This window comes from Hydra vulgaris, chromosome 01 (assembly GCF_038396675.1).
Source record: "Hydra vulgaris chromosome 01, alternate assembly HydraT2T_AEP".
Lineage (NCBI taxonomy): Eukaryota > Metazoa > Cnidaria > Hydrozoa > Anthoathecata > Hydridae > Hydra > Hydra vulgaris.
In genome coordinates this window covers 11,455,177-11,472,500 of record NC_088920.1, presented here as the reverse complement: position 1 = coordinate 11,472,500, position 17,324 = coordinate 11,455,177, and the positions used below count along the sequence as shown (strand labels likewise).

The window sequence follows — 17,324 nt, the reverse complement described above, 5'->3', positions numbered from 1 at the left end:
TTTGTTCAACATTAAGAATCAATGATTGTATTTGTTTTTGAGTATTTGATTCTAATGTGGGATAACAATGGTCAACTTTAGCCATTGACATCATAGTTAAGCTGATGAGTTTTTTAAATAGTATTTCATTATTAATTTGTTTATTTACTTTTTTAATGCAGTATGCTGCAACTGATCTCCACCAATTTATAAAATTCTCATTGTCCATGTCATCTTTACATAGAAACAAAATTTTATCTAAATGAAACCCCTCAGAGAAGTGAAAAAATAACTCTTCTTTTAAATCTTTACGATCATGTAAAGGTAAAACTACTATTCCCAAAATAATCAGTTTATTATTGTCAATAAGAGGATTGTTAACATTAACAAATAATATGACATCATTTAAACAGCTCTCATATTCAAGTTTTAAGTAATCCGTTGAAGTAGTAACACGAGCAATTATAACAAGGTTGAACTTACAGAAAAATATTATTATTCTATTTTCATCGTTATAATAAGTGATATTTTCAACATTACACTTTAAAAGAGATGCATGATAGCATAAACCGTAACTAGGAAACACAGCACGCAGGCTTGTATTATTTACAGTCAATAAATGAATAAACTTGGAAACAACAAAATCTAAATTATCATTGTTAGCAATAGAAGAAGAGACATGAATCACTTCATTACAATCAGGAAAATTTCTATCAAAATAATCTAATGCAATTAATTCTATTAATTTGTCATCATGTACTTTATCTAAACAAATGTTGTTTATCTTTCTCCAATCCAGGGATTTCAATGTCTTTATATTTTTACTAAACTCATTGTCAAAAATTGGTTCAGGTGTAGCAATAAACAAACCATTATAGGGCAACTCAAAGTAGCAAAAACCTGAATGAAAAAAGATAAATGTAAAAGACTCAAAAAAAAAAAAATGCAAAAAAGTCTTTAATACAAAATATTTTCACACTAAGTTTAACTTTAAGATAGAAGCAGAAAATTTTAGTTCTCCATGCATAGATTTCAAGTAATTTAAATTCAAAAGTGTCTTATTTTTAATAAAAATCTCAACGCAAAAGCAAAGGTGATCATACTTCTATTTATAAGTCAAGCTTAGGGTGACATCATACACTTTATAGATAAGACCTTATAAAAACCTCAAGCAAAAATACTTATCCTATATTTTTAAGAATAGCCAAAAAAAAAAAAAAAAATTATGAAATTTTTTTTGAGAAAAAAATATATATGCAAAAAGCAATTGCACTTTGCCATTGCAAACACTGAAATTGTTTTCAATTTAACAAATAAAGTTTTCAATTTAACAAATAAAGTAAAAACAAACATGTTTATACATTATCATAAAAACAAAAAAATTATAAAAAAAACTTGTAAGAAGAACTCCTAAAAAATTCTTAAGAAAAATTTTTTAATTCATTTAAAAAATTTGTAAAATAATTATTAAAAAAATAAGAAGCCAAAAAAAAAAAAAATCATAAAAAAAAAAAAGAAGTTACATAAAAAGAGACATATTTGAAAATGGTTAAATATTTTGTGGGTTTACTTAGTAAAAATGTGATTCAAGATTTTACAAAATATTGATTTGAATCATTTTATTTTTAATGCAAAAAATGAAAATAACAATTAAAAATATTACCTGTAATAATAACAGCACAACCATGTTGAAAACTGTTTTTTTTTGAATCTTCAAATGAAAACTTGAAATTAATTTTTTTATTTTCAAATCTTAAATTTTCCACTTTCACAAACAATTTACCATTCTTTTTTTTTGTTAAGTAATATTCAGAATTATTTTTCTTACAATTAATAACTTTCCATTTGTTACTATTACTAAATAATTGAAATTCAACTCTACAAAATTCATCTTTTAAGTCAAACTTAAATACACAGCCGTGTGGAATTCGACATTCAATTGTGCTGTAAAAAAAATAATAATACATTCTCTTAAAAAGTATTCTCTTAAAATTCTCTTAAAAAAATTCATCTACTTTTTTTTTTAACAAAAAAAAGTTTTAATTGGTTTTGCAAAATTTAATCTTTGATAAAGAGAAATGATTTTTGTCTATATTAGTATATTATATATATCCAAATCTAAATTTAAATTTTTGAAATCATATTTAATTTAGAGTTTTTATTTAAAAAAAAAAAAACTATTTTAAATTATAAGCAAATAAAAAATTTCAACTAAAATTATTTAATTTAAAAAAAAATCAAATTAAAATAATCAGTATCTTTAACAAAAAAAAAGTATAATTGAAGCAAAATGCTTTTTTTTTTACAACAATATTTTCTGAACAAAAGCACGTCAACAAAATTCAAAATTACAGACTTCTCCATTTAAAATTTAATGCCAGAGCACGAAAAAAAACTGGTAGGATGGTCTTTTTAAAGTTTGCCTGCACGATTTAAAAAAATAATTTTTTTCTGCTACTTAAATTAAAATAAAAAAAGTGAAAAGAATACTTTGAATATACACTAGATAAAATAATTTAAAAAAAAACTGGTAAAAAAAGAAAGCATTTTTCAATAAAAGTGAACAAATAAAGAAAAAATTTTTTATTGGATTTTAAAACAAAACAATATTTATTTATTTTTTTTGTTAAGTGCTTTTTTATGCTCTCGCCAAAGACTTTGCGGGGGTGTAGGCAAGCACAAAAAGTCTTAAGCGCAAAAGCGCTGGTTAAACAGAGAAGACTGAAATTATCAACAATAAAGATAAATACTTTAAATTTTATATTTAATGAGTAACAAAAAATGAACAACATACAAAGATTTTTAATTACCTTTTGTTCTTTAGACATAACAAGTAATCTAAAAAGTAAAAATTTATAGTTATGTTTTTTTTTTACCTCATTAAAATTACAAGTTAAAAAATTATAACTAACTTTGAAAAAAATAAAAATAAAAACCTTTCCTTTTTTAAAATGAAGTCTATGTTCTTTAGCCTGTGTTTTAATTATTTTGCAAAAATATATTATGATTTCATATGTTTTAAGAAATATCTCATATTTTGCAGAAACATTTCTGAAAAAAGAAGAAAAACTGTTTTTACTGTTTATTTATTTTTACCTCCAAATTTCCTCTCAATTTTAACTACGATATCACAGCGCTTAAAAGCTTCTAGTTCTTTTTTTACATGCTCCCATGAAAGATGTCCATTTATTTGCTTCCATTTTGTTAAAACATTATCAGCTTTTTCATAACATTTCATATTGTCTGAATCGTTTTCTCAGAACTCTAATTTTTCTTTATAGGTTTCAAGTTACAAAATTTAGAAATATTTAATCTTTTTACTTAAAAAATTTGTACCTGGCTATTTTCAGGGGAGACGAATCCAATAAAATGATCAGAAATGTAAAAAAATTTTATTAAGTACCTGTGATAACCTATTTAAATATATATAGGCAACTTTTTATATACCTGATTTTGATGTTAAAGAAATCCATGTGGCATTGATGATATCAAAATATATATATATTACACATCATTCTATATTAATTGATCTTTCAAAAAAAAAACGATTTTATGCTGTAGGTTTATGGATTTCCGATTATGGATAACAAAGCACGGTCTCCACTTTTTGTAGTGGAGAATTACAATTTATTTTTCACTGTCTTCAAGAATAGCTAGAGTTGTGAAACTTTTGGTATTTCTGTAGTGCCAATGGCACTACAGAAATACAATTTGTATATATTATAATAATACAATGACTCTGCAAAAAGCAAGATTTCATTCAGAAAATAGGAGATTGATCTGTGAAGACATAAAAATATATCTTTAGAGAAATAGAAAAAATAAAATAAAACAAAAAAATAATAAGGAGAAAAAAGAAGAAGAGAAGAATGTTTAATATGTGTGTTTTTATTATATTTTTTTTCTTGAAGATATTTCTTTATAAAAACTTCAATTAAGAACAATCATTGATTCATCAGATCAAAAGCTTTGTGGATCCTGGGTTCAGTCTGAACTTAAAGTCTCATAGGTTTGGAGTTAGCAGAAGCTGCAAATAACTAATATAAATGTTAGTACTGTAACTAATATAAATGTTAGTACTGTAATAAACAAATTAAAAATCTGCTAATCGAAAAAATAAAAATGTTATTTTAGAATAAAAATACTATTTTTAATAAAAATGTTAATTTTTACTATTTCTAAAAGGTTAGAGTACCTGAAAAAAAAGTGGAGTTATAGAGGAGATTTGATAAAATTTTCAACATTTTAGAGGATAAATAGGACATTAGAGATATTTAAAAAAAGAGGACTTTAGAGGAGTATGGACTTGAGTCGAAACCATGTTACCATGATCAGTTTGTTTCCTCTAAATCATCGGTACCGCAATTGGAATGACTCTTTTTTCATGCTCACAAATAATATCACATAAACTTCAAAACCCGAGATCGCTTATTTTAAGTTCTTATAATGTCAACTATTTGAACAAAACCCGACTAAGAAACATTCACTTTATTGCGTTCTGACGATTGTTTTCTAATTGCGTTTTATTAAATACAACATGCGCCGGTTTTTCCCGAGAGAATAAGGTTGTTTCCAAATCCAATACGCCTTTCAATGAACTAATTTATTTGATCAGAGGACATTAAATTCTATAAGTATACGTGTTTAATAAGCACGACCTGTAAAGCGCGCTTATTGCTAATCATTAAAAGTTTTTTGGTTGTTCCACCGAATCTTTCAAGTTTAATTAAAATTTTTATCGTGATCATTAAGTTTTTGTTCTGTCCATCAAAGCTGTAAGCTCTGGCTAATACTTTCTATAATCAAATAGGGCATTTGGCAGTTACTTGAAGGTAATAAAATTTATTAAAACAATGAAAGGATATGAGCATTGGTTTGAGAGATTTAAGCGAGTATTGTATGTGTTTAAAAATGGGATAATTGCTAATGAAGACTTAGTAAAGTTTCAGTTATTTCTTTTAGATACGGGACAGTTTAATGCTAATTTTGATTTAGAAGAGCTGAATTATCTTGGTTATCCGAAGTCTCCATTTGCAATGATGCATGAGAAATTTTATTTACGGGAAGTTGAAACATGGGCAATGCAGCTTCTACGTTTTCAATATAGGAAAGGTATGCTGATTTTGGGCAATTATTTCCTATCTTTATTGATTCAAATTTATTTTGGAATGAGTTACATAGATATTATAGAGTATTTATAGTAACCCAAGCATCATATATTACAGATGTTTTAGTTTTATCTCTTATTAAGACATTAGAAGAAACAGTAGATCATGTGCCTATATGGGTTGAAGTAAATAAACCTAACCAAGATATTAACGTTGATACAAGTCAAAATTTAGCTCTAAAAATATTAGAACAAAAAATAATTAAATTAACTGCAAGATAGCAGAATATTCCAGAGACACTAGTTGATATGTTTATTTCTCTAAATGGTGAAGATCAGATGTATACAAGAGCAAATGAGTTACAGGTAGCTTTAGAACATTTAAACCAGCTTTTTCCTGAAATTAGAAGAAATTAGAAAGAAAAAAATGAAAATTATTGTAAAGAATTTAAAGCTGCAATTGATGTCCCATGTCAAGAATTCGAGCCAATGGAATGGCGTCCTACAACGGTATTTGGGCTATGTAAGAAATATAATATACTACCTCCAACAGCCAGTACACTAAGGGAATTTAAGGATCTAATTTCGAAAGACCCAAATGTTTTCAAAGTTCTCATTACAAAATTAATTTCAAGGCTTGAATCAAATGAACCAACTATCGCTTCATACAAAGGTGCTATTAATGCCTGGAATCAACAGAATGTTGACCCCTTGCTTGCACGATTGTTTAAAATTTATTATTTTAGAGATAACTTCAATTATATTAAAGCAATGGTTCTCTGCAATGTAAAAGAAGAGCCTACATTTGTACATGAAGCTATGGAACACCTTGGATATCGCATAGATCCCATTAGAGCTCAGCGCATAATTTAACAAACATATCCTAAGTTATTTGTTGATGTAGAAGAAACGGCTGCTTTCTGGGAAGCAATTAATAAAACTTCTATGATAACTGATCTTACTTTAGATGAGGAGGAAAAATTAAAAAATCCTGAGCTATGTAATGTTAAATTGATTGAATATGAAGTTATAAATCAACTGCAGCAATTGGTGCTTCAACACATTCAAAGCGTGCCTATAATAACTGCTGCCGAGGCTTTTTCTTTTGAAAATATAAGAAAGTTAATTTCAGCATTACCTACAGCATTACCTGATGGATTTAAATTCTATGCAAAATATTTAAAGAGATACTCAAAAGATTATCTACGTAGATATGAGCCTAAACAAGCTTTAAGAGCTGTAGTTGATGGAGAAATGAAACAAATATTAGATGCATTTTTACAGGATTGTATAGCAGGAAATATATCATGTGCTATACGAACAGTACAAAATCTCTCAGAAATTATGCTTCTAGATCTAAGCCATAATCCGTTAGCATTAACATTACCTAAAATTATTCAAGCACAATTAAATGATCTTCCTGTACAAGGAGCCTTAGTAGTGCCTTATGGGATGCGTGCTTTTGTGCGAGTATTTCAACTATTAGATGCACAATATGAAGCCGAACACTTTCTTAAACCATTAAATGTTTATGTCACCAGCCAGAGTTACTTTGAATGGTTAGATAGTCTTGCAAACTTAAGCAAAAAGCAAATATCTGTTTTTCAAATTCAACAAATAGTCGATACTCATAAGTCCGCAGATATTATGTTTACAGAATTACATCCTAATAATGTTTTAGCCTTAAAACAAATTGCCTTTAATATTAGGGCTCTTTTATCTCAAATGAGCAGTTGGCCCTCCAAGCAAAGAACTCTAGTAATTGATATGACTTTAAATGCTATGAATGATCAAGAAATTCACGATTTCTTATATTCAGAGTTTTGAAGCTTTAATTAAATCAGGGGCATTAAATATTATATTAATTCAAAGTTTAACAAAATTTGCACAATTAGGTCTAGATAAACGAAGTGCTGGTGCTCTTACCATGATTAATAATAATGATAAGTGGTCTGAAGTCAATGCAAGATTATTACAGTTAAGTGAGGCGGAACACATAGATATATCAACGCTGAGTTTTTTTTCTTACTTTGCTAATATGCATTGGCTTGAGGTAAAATATTTAGAACTTATTAATAGAAATGTGAGATTTGTATATCAAGAAATAGTAGATCAAACTAATAAATTAGAATTATTGCATTCTGGATTACAAGTAAGTAGAAGTTCTGATCCTAAACCATGTTATGTTGCTATTAACACCAATGGTTTCATTACAGATCTTTCTTTAAAATCTGATGACTTTAGAGAGTTAGTATCTGATCTCTTAATATATTTATTCTACCCTTTATGCCACTTTTACGATCTACCTATCTCTGAAAGATATAGTATAGGGTTTCCTTTAACAAGTATTAATCCTATTTTTGGTTCATTGAGATTAACCATTGGGTTGGAACCTAAAGAGCAGTTGAAGCAATATGCTGAAATCTCGGCTTATCTTAAATTTTTATTCAATGATTTAATAGATGAACTTAATTTACCTTTGGTTAGAAATTCAAAATTGCGTAGAGAATTTATTGCAGATAAATTAGAAACATTTAAAGCCACGACTCCAGGTAAAAACATAGAATACGAGTGGGAGTATAATTCTGGTTCTGTAATTTGTCGAAATCGCCCATTAAAAAGAAAGGTTATGCTAAAAGATGGAAAGATACATTTCTCTGCCGAAATGCCAGAATGGACTAATCTTCCTGCAAAAGTTAATAAGGTATCTGTCAACGATTCGAAAATGACAATTGCAGAAAAGCGATTTGTTGCAGGGTGCTTTACAGCAGAATATAATATCATAATTGATGCATTTGAGAAAACAGCACATTTAGAAAACTACAATGTTATAGGGTTATGGAATTGCACGTTTCTTTATGGTCCTTTCTACTGTAATGATGCAGAACTGTTTTGTAAACTTTATCAAAAGAAAATGTACTTTCGCTATAACAATCAAATACTGTATGAAAAAGAAATAATTGTAAAGCAGGGTACTATAGAAACTGCATTAAGTGATATGGCTATTGAAGACCGTGCATTCTTAATTAGAGAAGGTTATTATACTTTGACAGATAGGCCGCAAAATTATGATATGCAACTTATTCCACCAAATGATAAAATAACAATGCAATTCAGTTTGAGAGAAAATAAATTAGTTATTGAGCATGATTTTTTAAGCTGTACAGCTTCTGGTGTTAATATTTATCACAGGATTTTAGATGACCAGCAAACTTGTTATGAAATTGATTACTAGGATGAAAAAATTCCTGTAGTTGCTAGATTCTTAAGATTAATTACAGCTATTTATGTTAAAGATGCATTATCCTCAGAAGGAGTAAGCTTTAAAGCTAGAAACACTCAGTTTACGCATTTCGTTTTCAATTTAAACCATGAGGTAATTAATCCATTATTGCAAAAAGCAATTCATGTAATTTTACTAGAAATGTGTACGTTTTCATCAGTAGTAAGTTTTAATGATGGATATTTATCTCTAGCTAATGTTTTGAAGAATCTTTGTTTAACACCAGGAAAATATTTTATTGATCGTGCTATAGTATTTGATAGTAAAAAAGTCAAAAATATACAAAAAAAATCAACAGATACTGTAAAGAACAAAAGAAAAAAGTTAAGAGCTATAAGGAAAGGATTTATTGATAAAGAAAAACACCAGGAAGGTGGAGATAGTTATTCTAAAGGATCATTTTAATTATTTTATTTTTATTTTGTTGGTTTTCTCCGTTTGTGATATTTCAGACTTGAAACGCAAATATCTCAGCTTCTATAAATTATTTTTAAATGAAATTTTCAGGGTTTGTTCATCTGTGTATAAGTTAGTATGTGAACCAGAATCTAATTAATTTATTGAGCATTTTAGGAAATATGGGTTGGTTTTTGTTGAACTTTACCCCTTTTTTAATTTATCCAAATACGTAAAGCTGCCATTATGACTTTAAATATAATTATAAATTTTTACTGGTTCACATACTAATTTTATATATATCCTGCATAAAAAAACAAACTTCATGCAAAACGGATGTACAGATAGCTAGAACTCTTTGTTTTAAGAAAGTGATGTTTTAACCATTTTTTTGCTGATTGAGCATTAAAAAACTAAATTTTTTTTTTTTTTTTTTTTTTTTTTTTTTTTTGTCTTACAAATATGACTTCTTAAGGTTGAAAAAAAAATAAACTTTCCCCCAAATTGTATTTTTGATTTTTTTACCAGACGACCACGTTAATAACTTGTGTTCTTTTTTATAACTGTGACAATTTTTTTGGTAAATTTTCATTCTAATTTCATGTTATTTTTGTTTGTATTGTTGCTTTTGCTGGAGTAAGTTTATTTTTATGTTAGCTATTTCTATTAGTTCTTTATCAAGATCATGAATTTCATTATATTGCTTTTTTTCATTTTTTTTAGAGAGATTTTTAGAAAGATTTCTTTTTTAATGTTGAACATTGTTCTTTTTTATTTGTTAATGAACCAGATGGTATCAATGGTTCAGTAAAAGTTTTCTTTTCTGTTTCTATGAGTGGCCCAATAGTATCAAAAGTCCTGTCTTCATATGTGACCTCCATTGACTCGTTCGGATTACCTATATAAATAAATGAAATATTTTAATGGTATATAAATGTGTATATATATATATATATACATATATATATATATATTTATATATATTTTTATATATATATATATATATATATATATATATATATATATATATATATATTAAAAATAAACATCAAACAATACGAATTCTCTTAATTCAAATAATAATTTATTTTGAGAAATTTTCACTGAGTTATGGACACCAGCATCATCACCTCGTAAAATATTACAAAACTTTGTAATATTTTACGAGCTGATGATGCTGGTGTCCATAACCCAGTGAAAATTTCTCAAAATAAACTAATATTTGTATTAAGAGAATTCGTATTGTTTGATGTTTTCTTATTAATATAACATATACTCTGTTTTTTTTCTTTATTTGCTACTTACAAATCAAAAAATTGTTTTGCTTTTTGCTTTGAGTTCATCCAGCATTTCTTTGGTTCTTTTTGATCTCTTTTAATTCCGATGCCTTGGCTGTTGAATAATTGCGTTATTTCTTCCCACAAAGAATTTTTTTTTTTAGGGAGACATTATCGGTCTTCTTTTCTTTGATGTCGTTGTAGTCTTTGATTACATCGATCAAAAGTGATTTTTCTTGCTGACAGAAAATTCGTCTTTTAGAATTCATTTTACAAATATTTAAAAAGTAAGCAAAAAGTCTATAGTGGATATGAATTTTGAAATTTTTATTCTTTTATTAGATGAGCAATTCCGATCATAAATATTTACGACGAAATTTTCATTTTGATGAACGGAAACAGAATAAGCAGTAAACAAATAACACATTTATTTTTTATCCCTTCTTTTTTACAGCTTTAAAATTGTAAAAGTGTCATGATTAACTATTACCTGTAGTTAAATTGTAATTTATATTGTCATATAATTTATATATTGATCGTATGTTATACAAATATCATTACACGAATTTGTTTCAGTAAAAGGTTTTTCCCGTAAAAAAATCCATTGCCGCTATTGGTTGCAAAGTGCATTTTCCGATAAGCGCCCTGATTTCAACGCCTCGACTATTTTTCAAATTTGACTTTCTCAAGCACGAACTTGAAATTTTCAAGTCTCGTTTACGCATTCGGTCGAGTCAATTTTTCAAGTCTGACTTGACAAAGTCGAACTTGAGATTTCAAGTTGAACTTGACTCAAGTTCGGTTCTTGCATTCCACCCTTAATACCTAGCAACAAACGACTTATGCTTAGCAATAAACGACTTATACTTAGCAATAAATTTTTTAGATCTAATGTTGTTTGCTGATGATTTCAATCTCTTTATTCTAACAGAAACTTTAAAATATTTTTTAAAATAGTTAACAAACAGTAACGAGCCTTTCCTAAGGAACTAACATTCACTAAATACGGACAAAAATTTATGCACTACTACAAAAAAAAGTAAATTAAAAAATGTACCTCTTAATTAACAAATATTGAAATTATAAATAAACATAACATCGATGAAAAAACTAAATTTTGCCTTTATTCACAGTTATTTTCCTTATTCTAATATTGCGTGGCTTAGTACTAGTCATAAAAAATTAAGAAAGACAAAGTTTAAGAATAGTTTTTGGAGCCGACATAAATTTTACTTGCGAACCACTTCTGTGTGTGCTCCGTGCTTTAAATTAGGCTTTAAATTTAGTTTACTTAAATCTTATGTTTTTTATGTTTAAAAAAAATGGGGTTGTCTCAAAAAAATTTTAATTTTATTTTGGAAAATTAGCCGTAAGTAATGCATATTTCGGACGTGTTTTCATTAAATTATTATTACGACGAGTAAAAAATTTTACATATTCTTATGGAGCTGAATATTATAGTTTGGGTATATGAAATGTTTTTGAAAGAAAAAAACATAGAAATAAAAAAAAAAAAAATAAATAAACAATACAAAAATCTATTTGAAAAAAACGTTCTTAAAAAAACCATTAACGCAATTTATTAGAAAATTATTACATTAGCAACAAAAAAACATGGTGCATAATAAAAGAGGTAACAAGGAAAATAAAAGACCACCTAAGTGTTCCGCAAAACTCAAAAATAGATGAGAATGATATTTTAGCTAATAAGGCAATAGATATTGCAGAGAAATATAATAACTATTTTATAAAAGTTGGGAAAAACTAGCTGATAATATAACTCCTTAAAAAAATTTTTTCAAACCTTTGTAGATTCGGTACAATACAGATTTACTTAATATTACACGTATATTAGCCAATCCCATTTTGACCCTCATAAACAAATTTTAATACGCGGAGGGTCATAAAATATTTTCTAGGTGTTGCTTTCCGATGGAGATTTTTTTGTTTTTTATTTCGGATAACTAACTCGCGCCATTCTTTTTATTGTTTAACATTTTTACATTTTTTGAGTTTTTAAGGGTAATTTTAAACAATCGGCGCGAATAGAAATCATCAGTATTTAAATCATTAATGATTAACTGTTTAATAACGTCATTATTAACTATTATAAAACGTCAATACAAATAATGAAAGGTTTTTAACTATAACGATTGTGGGCATTATAATTACTATGATTTTTGTTACTGTGGTAAAATACTGGTGGTATTTTAAAAACGCAAAAATTCATTATGAAATTAAAAAAACGTAGTTTTTAAACACGGTAGCGTTGAGGTCCAATACACAGCAATTAGAAATTCGTAAGATGCTTTTGATCAGAGCCGTGGCAAGGCTCCCCCACACCCCCAATTGGGGTGGACCCAGCATTTTTAGGGGCCCTTTTTGAAAGTTAAAAACATTTTTTATTGTATTGTTTATTATAAAAATATTTAAATATATATTGTTACTATTAATAAAAAAACTTGGCCTTTAAATCACAATATTACCTAAATTATGCAAGAGTAAAAAAAGAGCAATAATATTTTTCATGCAAAAAAAAACAACCGTTTAACACTACCGAGGTCCGAATTTTATTATAAAACGCAAGCGTTATAAAAATCTGTCAAACCGTAAACGAGAAACCATTAAAGAGCCTATCGGGCGAAAAAATATATTTCTCTAATTCGCTTACTTTATGATTATATGCAAATAGATTATTGTTTGAATTTTGATTACATATTTCAAGGTTTTTTATTTATAAATTATAAATCGTTTTTTCATTTTGGCGATTCACAATTTATCTTGGTAATAATTTATTTTAATTACAATGCTATATGTTATTACTTCGCTTTAATACTATGAAAGAAAAAGTATATTATTTGTTTTAATTAAATCATAAGCATTGTTTTTAAAGAAACAAATGTAAAGCATTGGAAAACTGTAACGCTTCACGTTTGTTTATTTTAAAGTTCATATGATTATAAGGCCATTATCATATGGACTTTAATTTTGCATTTTTGAACTGATTTTTTTATTATTATTATTATGCGTTGTTAGTCTTTTATATCATAAAAAACAAACAATGAAGACGGTTTCCAAAAGTTTATAATATATTTTGTTAGTTTTTCACAATCTAATTAATGGTATAAAAAAAGTGAAAATTGGTGCCCTAAGAGAAGAGAAAAAGCTGCAGTCAGGGAGGAAATCACAAATTACCCCAAGCTAACACATTTTTTGAAACCAGTGGTTCAGACTTGAAGTGTTTCAATACCAACAGAAACTACAAATAACTTTGATTGTCATTATTTGAACACTAGAGTAGAGTCAGATAGATTGATATGTGAGTCTACATCAAATATCATTACAATTTTGCCTATTTTTCTTAGTGATGATCCTTCTGAGTGGCCAGATAGTTTCTGACGTACAGAGGTGTGACGTTGTTAAACGTGGTTTCAAAAAGATTGAAATTGGTTTTCCATACAATCTAGAAAGAAGTCGATTTTTACTGAATTATTATACCGCAAGATGAATAATGGAGAAATCTATGAACGGACATGACAAATATATTTTTTGAATAGCAATGAAGTGTTTTGTTTTTGTTACAAACTTTTTGGTATAACTTCTTCACGATTCTGACAAGTAATGAACACTTGGGAAGGTTTATCAAAAAAACTTAAAGAACACAAAACATGCAGTGCACATTTCAAGTGCTTTGAATAAAGGATGGCTTTACGAAAACGTTAACTGATATTTCTTTTAATTTATTGCTTTGCTACTTTTTTTTCTTAATTTATTTTTTTACCCTCAATTATGGTAATGCAGGCATTGCAAATCAAGCTACCATAGACGAGCAAAAGTAGAATAAACTGTAATAAACCACTTTTTTATTATTTAAAAGAAATCTTAGAGGCACTTGAAAGATTGGAAAAACATGCCTTGTAAAAGAGAGATAGGGCAACAGCCACAGAACTACAATTGCTAATAGAATATATTAGAACATGGCCTTTCCTATTATCAATTGTTATTTGGTATGACGTTTTATTTCAAATCAACAAATCAAGTAAGTTGCTTCAGTCTTCTGCAACCTCTCTCGACATATTAGCTAGTGAAATAAAGGTAACAAATGCAACAAGTGCGTTCACGAAAAAAGATCGAATTATTCATAAGAGTGTGTTGGTTACACTCTGCAACTTGAACATCAGTAAAAAGCAGATTTCTTTTTGCCACTAATTGATATGTCAATTGCATCAGTAAAAGAGCGTTTTGAACAGATCAGCATTGTCACAGAGCTTTATGACTTTCTTTACCGATCAGAGAATCTTATCAAAGCCTGTAATGAAAATTCTCTGTCGGCATATTACAAAAGTTTGCAAGTGAAGCTTGCTGATATAGATTCTAAAATTTAGAAACAAAGTTAAAACAGTTTGTCATGTTTATAAAGGAGAAAAAAGTTCTCTCCTAAAATCTGCACATGACTTCCTAAACTATATCTACAAACAAGAGCTGCAAGAAACTTATCCCAATCTAGTTATTGCGTTACAAATCATTCTTACTTTATCAGTTACTGTTGCAAGTGCAGAACAAAGCCAATGACAGATTCTTTTTTTAAATCAGTAGAAATATTATAAAAATAAAATCATTAGAAATAGTACTTTGATTTTATCTTTTCAAAATTAAATTTAATAATTTTTCAGCAGTATCATTTTAAACCTTATTTTATATACATTGCATTATTTTTAATTTACACTTTTAAGATCAACAAGACCATAAGCAAATGTATATTGAGTAGGGTGTCCCAAAAAAAAAAAAGCTTTTATTGATGTAACACTTACTTTTAAAAAAAAAAGCGGACTAATGTTATAACTGCCCATCGGCTTATCATAGGTTTTTGAGATCAATATTTTGAAAAATCGTTATATCTAAATATAAATCCATGTCTTTTTTTACATATGTATACTTCTTGATATGCGTTCCATTTTTCTATATTGAATTTGCTTTTTTGTACCAAAGCTCTTTTTTGAGTCTAATTACCTTAATTAACTTGCCGGTGATCCACGCTTGTCATTTCTTTGGTGGTTGACTGGCTGCCTTTAAAATAAACTTATGGCGCGCTCGTTAAGGGGGTTATCAGTTCTTATGTGCAATTCAGTTAGATTTAAAATGTTTTCCGTCTGTCTTCAAGAGTATTTAAATTCAGAATTTTGCATATTTTTTAAAGCCCGAGAAACTTTTGTGGCCTTGTGTTGTACTTTTTCATTTTTTTTTCGTCACTATCAAGGGTTCCAAATTTGTATGGTAAACTCCAGATGTGGTCTAAAATACGTTACATAAATTTTTTTGCAAATGTCTCTTGACATAAACATGTGTTTAAGAATTCGGAGCTTATAACTTGTTTTGTTTGCAGCTATGTTGCACTTTTGAGCTTATTTAGGATTTTCAAAGATTAGAGTTCCAAGATCTCTTCCAGAATTCGTAACTAAAACTGATCTGTTGGTAATGCCATCGTCTTTGGCTTTGCATATAAAGTAATCAAATTTAACTTTTCATCAAATCAAATTTAATTAATACACTCAATTCTATTAGTCAGGTCTGTGACTACTAAACTCATCTATATCCGATTGTTGACTTGCTCTGTCTTTATCGTTTTCGACAGCTTTAATAAGTTTTGCGTCATCTGCATACATTTTGCTAATGGCTAATTTGAGATAAATTGGCTGGCTATTAACAAATATAAGTAAAAGCTTGTTATATTAGCCCAGTCAGATATTGAGTCTCCAAGTATAAACGTGCTTGTCAGGAAGGATAAAGACGCAGCTTGCGGTTTTTTAAAAAGGCTTTTATTCAACATTTTATTATTTATTCAAGGCTTTTTACATTTCAAGCTCTTTCAACAGTTTGACGTGCAAACATTTATCAAATATTTTTGCAAAGTCAAGAAAAATTGCGTCAAATGGTTTGTTCTTTGATTTTCAATGAGTCAAAAAGTCAATTGTTTGAAAAAAAGATTTTTGACGCAAGTCTTTTTTAAATAATTTTATGTTGAAATTTAGAAAGCTATTTGATATTTTCCAAATGATCGAATATGGCTAGTTCAACTATTTTTTTCAAAAGTTTGCATGAAACAGAAGTCATTGATATTTACCTGCAATCCAATGGCTTTGTTTTGCTGCTTTTCTTATAAAAAGGTAAAACATTAGCTACTAGCCAAGATAATAAAACTTGCCAGATTTTATTGAAAATTGGGGTATTAAAGTTAGCGGAGCTTTTATTGATGTAACACTTACTTTTAAAAAAAAAAGCGGACTAATGTTATAACTGCCCATCGGCTTATCATAGGTTTTTGAGATCAATATTTTGAAAAATCGTTATATCTAAATATAAATCCATGTCTTTTTTTACATATGTATACTTCTTGATATGCGTTCCATTTTTCTATATTGAATTTGCTTTTTTGTACCAAAGCTCTTTTTTGAGTCTAATTACCTTAATTAACTTGCCGGTGATCCACGCTTGTCATTTCTTTGGTGGTTGACTGGCTGCCTTTAAAATAAACTTATGGCGCGCTCGTTAAGGGGGTTAAACCATATGGTTTATCATCCTTAAACACCGCTTTCTATTAACTTAATTTGCCAAGTTATGTTACTTATAAATGTATTTATTTCATCATATTTACTTTATTTGAAAAGGAATTTTTTGCCGTAAAATCTGCTTTGATTACAAAGAAAGTGCAAAGAAAAGATCCGGTCAAAACGTTGTTATACTTTTATGATCAGATAAGATATTCCAGTCAAAATGCCAAGTTATGCTTGTAAAGTTAAAGTCTTTTGCAACTAAACAATGATATGCTTTTGTATAAACTAAGTATCTAACTTAATCAAGAGCACAATATATTTAATTTAGTTATACTGAACAGTTGAACAATTGAATCGTTTAGTCATTTGCGTTTCCCTTGCACAAAAGTCATAAAAATGGCAAGCTGCTGTAAAAGGTGTTATTGAGACAATTAAAACAGCTTCTACTCACAAAATAGTTTATAAACTTCTAGTAATTATAAGTGCTCCTAACGACTCACAAGCCACTCAACCGATAGTTGTCCGGTTTGAACACGTGGAGACTAGAAACAAGGTGTAGCTGGTACTAGCTGCCGCAACTTACCTATCAAAAATTGATAACTCTAGAAGAAAAGTTTTTGTTAGTTCAGATCAAATTCCATCTGAGGTTGATACTTTCACCAAACTGAAAGAAAAAAAGTAAAGCAAAAAGTACAATGACGCTTTAGAGACAAATAAATAAAAACCCTTTT

The 17,324-nt window shown here is 28.0% G+C and overlaps 1 protein-coding gene across 1 annotated transcript in view; it reads right to left on the bottom strand.

The window, feature by feature from the left end:
* The window catches only part of LOC136074093 (uncharacterized), a 7,907-nt gene extending 4,684 nt beyond the window's left edge, over positions 1–3,223 (bottom strand). Inside the window, exons 1-4 of the mRNA XM_065786392.1 lie at positions 3,076–3,223; positions 2,790–2,817; positions 1,643–1,923; positions 1–879 (exon numbers count right to left, since the gene is read on the bottom strand). The exon at positions 1–879 is cut by the window's left edge and continues 1,879 nt beyond it. Coding sequence (XP_065642464.1) covers positions 1–879; positions 1,643–1,923; positions 2,790–2,817; positions 3,076–3,217 — 1,330 coding nt within the window. The 5' untranslated portion in view covers positions 3,218–3,223. The remainder of the gene's footprint in view (positions 880–1,642; positions 1,924–2,789; positions 2,818–3,075) is intronic.
* Between the last annotated feature and the right edge of the window lie 14,101 nt (positions 3,224–17,324).